Source organism: Cajanus cajan, chromosome 5, assembly GCF_000230855.2.
Source record: "Cajanus cajan strain Asha chromosome 5, NIPB_CcT2T_4, whole genome shotgun sequence".
Lineage (NCBI taxonomy): Eukaryota > Viridiplantae > Streptophyta > Magnoliopsida > Fabales > Fabaceae > Cajanus > Cajanus cajan.
In genome coordinates, this window is record NC_138521.1 from 25,725,221 (window position 1) to 25,731,485 (window position 6,265).

Genomic DNA, 6,265 nt, shown 5'->3' on the forward strand with positions numbered 1-6,265 from the left:
TCTTGGATTCCTTGGCCTTGGCATGGTTCTATCATAGTACAAGACGTCTGCTGAGCTTCCTTGGTCGATTATTTTTTTGTGGACCTCCCAGTTGGCTACTTCCACCGCAATGACCATGGGGTCGTCCTGATTTGGGCAGATACCGACATAGTCATCATCTGTGACGTTGTTGATGCTTCGCAAGTGTCTCTTGCATGCCGAGCTACTTGAGCCACTTCCTGGGAAGCCACCTGCAATTATATTGATGACTCTGTAAGGGAGTCGTACTTGTGTCGTGACTTACCTCGGCCTGCACTACCCCGCCTATGTTTTGTTGGGATCTGGAGGGTTGGTCTGCTCGAGTGCTGGAGCCCCAGCCTCGTCCTCGCCCACGGTCGTGCCCATGGTAGCCTGTCCTATAGGATTGTGAGTGTTGGACGTATTGTCCGAGTTGCCCTCCTTGGACGAGTTCTTCAATGCGGTCCCTGAGTGTTCGACATTCCTCGGTTGTGTGACCATAAATTCTATGGTATCGGCAATTCTTGGATTTTTCATCACTATTGGGGTTGTGCCTAGGTGGTGGCAGGGTAATCAGGTCAGCATTACTGGCCTCTTCCAGTATGTGGACTCGGGACGCGTTCAAGGGGGTGTAGAAGTCGTACTTCCCTCCTTTGTTCTGCCTAGACTTTTTGAATTGGCTGTAGTTGGAGACTCTCATCTTATCTTTGTGACCGTGGTCTTGTTTCCCTTATGGCTTTCCACGGACCTGGTCGTGGAACGCTGTGTGCTCCTCCATCTGGATGTATCCAGCGGCTCAGGCACAGAGATCGTCCATATCTGGGGGAGGTCGCCGACAAAGGCTATCGACAAAGGGAACCGGCTTGAGAGCCATGAACATGGCGTGTAGGGCGATCTCAAGGTTCAGGTTGTGGATCTTGATGGCGATGTTGGAAAATTGCTCCATGAATTTGCGCAGTGGCTCGTCATTGCCTTGCTGGAGGTTGGCTAAGGCAGCTGAGGTGATGTGGTGGGTCGGCTTGTTGCATACTATGCCCTAAATCACCTGACCAAGGTGTCAAAGTTGTTGATCGACCCTGGTGGTAGTTGGGTATACCGGGCGAGTGCTGATCTTTTCAGCGAGGTCAAGAAGACCCGACATAGGATGGCATCATCATTAGTGTAAAGGTTCAGCTGGGTGATGTAGAGGTTGATGTGCTCATCAAGATCGGTAGAGCGTCATATCTGTCAATGTTCAAGGGCTTCCATCCGAAGGGGAGAAGTGTCTCCATGATGCCATCAACGAAGGGGTGGCAGCGGACATTGGCTCGTTGTGACTAAGCCAAGGTCGGTGCGTTGCTGACTTTATGATCCGATCTTTGTGATGGCGCACGTGATCGATGTGTTGCCGACCGATGGGTGGTTGTTCTGGGTGCTGTCGGTGGTGGAGAGCCGATTGGTGTTCCTCCTCGTGGTGATTTCTGGGCTGAGGAGGTACGTGTGGGGGCTGTTGGTGGAGTTGAGCCCGAATGCGCTCGTTTTCTGCCCGTAGTGTAGCCAAATCGACCTCATGTCGAGTACGCATGTTCTCCAAGTCGGCGGTGTGCCGTTGCTGTATTTGTTCAACCTGCTCGACCAGCCGTCGTAAGGTCGCTTCTCTGTCCATCCTTGATGCTTGTTGTTTTGCTTCGTCTATTGCTCTTCTACTATGGCTTCGGGTGAAAACCATAAGTGTGGCCGATAAGAGAATTCTTGATCGGCCCCACGGTGGGCTCCAAATGTTCTTACCTGAGATCAGTCGAGGGGATGATCTGCTGGGCAAGATTGGTGAACCTCCTTTGCTTGGTACGTCGGCTGCTCCGAGATGGGCTGGGTACCTGTAAAAGAGACTCCGATGCTAAAGTTAATCTTTGATGGTGTAGACGTCTCATATATATAGTGCACGTACCTTGATATGAATTAGGGTTTTCCTCCTGGACGAGGATAAGGTTGATCTAGGCCTAAGATTGGCCACAGCCCGATAGACAGTAGGCCTTTACTTTGGTCGATGTCACGTAGCGTCTATCCGATGTCGTGCGATGCTTGGATACCGAGCTCGAGCTCGGCACCCGACGTGGATAGTACAAAAATATTATATTTAATTTCAAACTTAAATATTATATTATATTAACTGGTAAGAATTTATAGATAATATTTTATTTTAATTTTAGTATTATAAAATTATGATATTATATTTATTTAATATTATTTTTATAATTAAAATGATAATTATTATTTTAATAATGTTGATCACAATTCAACCTCAATTAAACCATTGAAATTTGAATAGGTATTTAGACCATTTTAATGATGAGTCTGATTTTAAAATTTAGATTATTATTATTTATTTTTTAAAAAAAATGGTTATGAAATGAATTGCGTGCATCTTTGGTGACTGCTAATTGTTGTTGAGAAATTATTCCATCTTCCCGTAGACCTGGTCACAAATGGGTTTAGGTCAAGTTTAGGGACAATTTTGGTTTAGTTTAAAACCAATCGAATGAGTTCAAGTTCGTTTTGTGCAAAATCTGGCTAAATGACCATTGTGGGGCAGTTTTAGAAACTTATTACCAAAATGGGGCTGTTTTGAAACATTTTACACCTTTGGGGTTGTTTTCATGGGTATCGCTATGGCCCATAGCGACACCCATGACACGTGACTTTTTTTTATTTTTGGCTTGGTTGGGCTGGACCACTGTCGCTATAGGCTGAAGCACCACACCTGATGGGCTAAAAAAAATTTTATAGCCCATAGCGACACTAAGCAAAGAAAAAAAAAAACGAAATTAATAATAATGTAGAATAAATATAATAAACTGAAAGTTATTATTATATAATTATAAAAAGAAAACAAATTTTTATAAAAAAGTAATTTTAAATAAATAATATGTATTTTTTTTAAACTGACGCTGTGGCCCATAGCGCCCTAAAGGAGCTATGGGCCATAGCGCCCCAAATTTTTTTTTTATTCGTTTTTAAATAATTTTTTTACATTATATTTACTTCTTTTTTCAAATTTACAATATTTATTATTTGAATTATTTTATTCCTTTTTATCTGTTAATTTTTTATAAATTTGTAAACAATTTTTGTATTTATAAAATAATATATATATTTTCCTTAACTGGCGCTATGGGCCACAACGCCTGAGTGGAGCTGTGGCCCATAGCGCCCCAAATGTTAATTTTTTTTTCTTTTTTGAATTATTTTTTTACATTATATTACTTATTTTTTCAAATTTACATTTTTTATAATTTGAATTAATTTTTTCCCTTTTATCTGTTGATTTTTGATAAATTTGTAAACAATTTTTGTATTTATAAAATAATATATATATTTTCCTTAACTGGCGCTATGGGCTACAGCGCCTGAGTGGAGCTGTGGCCCATAGCGCCCCAAATTTTAATTTTTTTTTTTCGTTTATGAATTATTTTTTTACATTATATTGCTTATTTTTTGAAATTTACATTTTATATTATATGAATTTTTATTTTCCCTTTTATCTGTTAATTTTTTATAAATTTGTAAACAATTTTTGTATTTATAAAATAATATATATTTTTTAACTGGAGCTATGGCCCATAGCGACTTGAAATTTTTTAAATTTTTATTAAATAATTTATGCAGATGTCGCTATAGGTGATGGAGACTCTTGTAGTATATATACCCCCCTTCCGTTCTATTTAATGACATCGAAATCTCTACTTCATTTGTTGTTTTTGTTACTGTATTTGTTATTTATCCACTAAATCAGTCTGGTTGGTTCTTTGCTCCTGTTAAGTTGAGTTTTAAAATGTTATTTATGATTGAAATATTTTGTAGTTTAAATAAGTTGTATGTATTTGTACTAATATTTTAATTTTTCTGCAGATATTATGGATCAAATTATCGCTTATATTTACACTGGAAGGATGTATGAAAGTCCAGAATATGGTGTAACATTTGAGGGACCAAAAAAATGGATGTATATCAAACGAGGTTTAACTTTGGATATATTAAAGAGAAGGATTCACAACAAATTTCATCTTAAGTCAAATCAAGTTATATTATCTGTAACTTACAGATTTGTTGTTTCACAGCATGGTGAGAGCAGATATTCTTCATTGGAATTGAGTGACGATGATGATGTACAATGCATGATAGAAGCTTTTATGAGTCAGAATGTGATGCCAATAATGGAATTACATGCTGAAATAGGTAACTTAGAATCTTCAAGAATTTCGTTAGAAAATTTGTCAATTCAACGATCACTGGTGATGACAAGAGACGAAGATGAAGATGACGAAGATGATGAAGACTATCATGCTTCATCGTCTACCTTGTCGCGTAAGGTCAATGCATGCACATTTGCAGGAGTCATTGGAGGATGTGGAATTGGTTGTTGGCAACCAAATTGCCTCATCACCCTATCCGGCTAATGCCATTCACAAATACACATACAAAGTAAGGGAATTACAGAACCCCAAATCTGCATCCCCTGTGTGCAGTCAGCGGGCATCTGTTCAGCAGGGGGATATGGCTGCCAAATTATCTGTAAAATAAAGTTTGTAATTAGAAAATTAAAATACAATAAATATTTATAAAGTTTTTTTAAAACTACAAAACGTTAATTACTTACCGATTTCCTAGTAGTACGATCAAAGTATTTGCGATAATATTTTATATCATCGCTCATACTTATTTTGGTCCCTGTGTTTGACCACCTGAAAAAACATATTGTAAATAATTAAATAATGTTTTAATAACTGATTAATTGTCAAAATACAAAGTTCCAAATTTGCTCGTACCTTAAACCAATTGGACTGGCTGGAGGAATAGGTGGAAATGGTGAAGAGATAATGGTTGGGAATCGTTCCCATGCCCATAACTGTAATAAAAGAGTAAATCCACCACAGCTTGGGGTTTTGTAATCGGTTGAGGTGCATAAATTCCGATACAAATATCCAAGCACAGCTGCACCCCATGCATAACCCCCAATAATGTCAAAATCGCGCAAAAACAACAACCATCGTAAGGACACATACGCTGAAGATCTATCCGGAACAAGCACTCCTCCTAGATAACGTAATATCCAGGCTCTAGCATAACGAGCCAAGACATGTACATCATCTATGTCATCAGCAATGTCCCCAAAGATTGCTGCCAACCAAGATAGCCTAACGCAATGTCCTTTTATTTCAGACTGTGGTGGAACAACCCCTAACAGCTCCTCAGCTGCATAAAATCAAACCAAAAAATTAACTATTATTAATATTAACAATATACTATAAATTTACGAATAATTTAAAGTCAACTTATAATTACCTAATTCCAATATATTTGGATCGCCTCGAGATACTATCGGTTCACCGTCAACCGGAAGACCAACAAGCATGCCAACGTCTTGAAGAGTAATTGTGCACTCTCCGAATGGCATGTGAAATGTATGTGTCTCTGGTCTCCATCGCTCTACCAAAGCCGTTAGCAAACCAGGACTAACTTTAATATAATTTAAACGCGCTATCCATCCGAAACCAGCTTGATCTAGCAACGGAATTATTTGTGGTGGAACTCCTGCAATTCCACTGCGCGACGGAGCAGCACGTCGTGCTGCTAGTCTCCTATCTTCATCTCTGTTCCAAACATGTTGTGACACATGTATATTTTGCAACGATAATAAATCATCGTCGACTGGTCCACATGTCACACGCATACCCGTAGAAGATGATGATGATGTCATCTATAACAAAATGTAATAAAATTAATTATTTTAAAACATATAATTTATTTTTTAAATTTCATTAACATTAATATACCAAAATAATAAATAATGACACACTAACATCATATATAATTTTCAAATAAATCACAATAATAAATAAATTAAATAAATAATTTGATAAAGCTTATACCAACTACTTAATTTTAAGAGAAAAACAAATATTTAAACTAAAAATAATAAATACCTGAGATGAAGAAATACAGCAACAAATCCAAATAAACCAACAATAATCTGAAAAAAATAATAAAAAATAACAGTTATAACAAATGTCAAATAAATTAATTTAATATCCAAAAAATTAATTTATTCTTTTCACTATAAATAAATAAAAAAAAACAATTAAATAATTTAAATCAGTAATTATAATCATAATCCAAATAAATAACACAGAATCCAAATAAATAATTTATATATTAAATAAGGTATATTTACATATTTAGGGAATGAATTAAAATAAATTAAATCACACAGAAATAAATTAAATCATTT

General features: G+C 37.0%; 1 protein-coding gene across 1 annotated transcript; it reads right to left on the bottom strand.

The window, feature by feature from the left end:
• Positions 1–4,429: 4,429 nt before the first annotated feature.
• LOC145957926 (serine/threonine-protein phosphatase 7 long form homolog) lies at positions 4,430–5,707 on the bottom strand. The gene is made up of 4 exons (XM_083074358.1): positions 5,320–5,707; positions 4,803–5,229; positions 4,634–4,718; positions 4,430–4,546 (listed from the first exon to the last, which is right to left on the bottom strand). Exons 1-4 carry the CDS (start codon positions 5,705–5,707, stop codon positions 4,430–4,432), a joined length of 1,017 nt encoding a protein of 338 aa, XP_082930484.1.
• Positions 5,708–6,265: the final 558 nt, after the last annotated feature.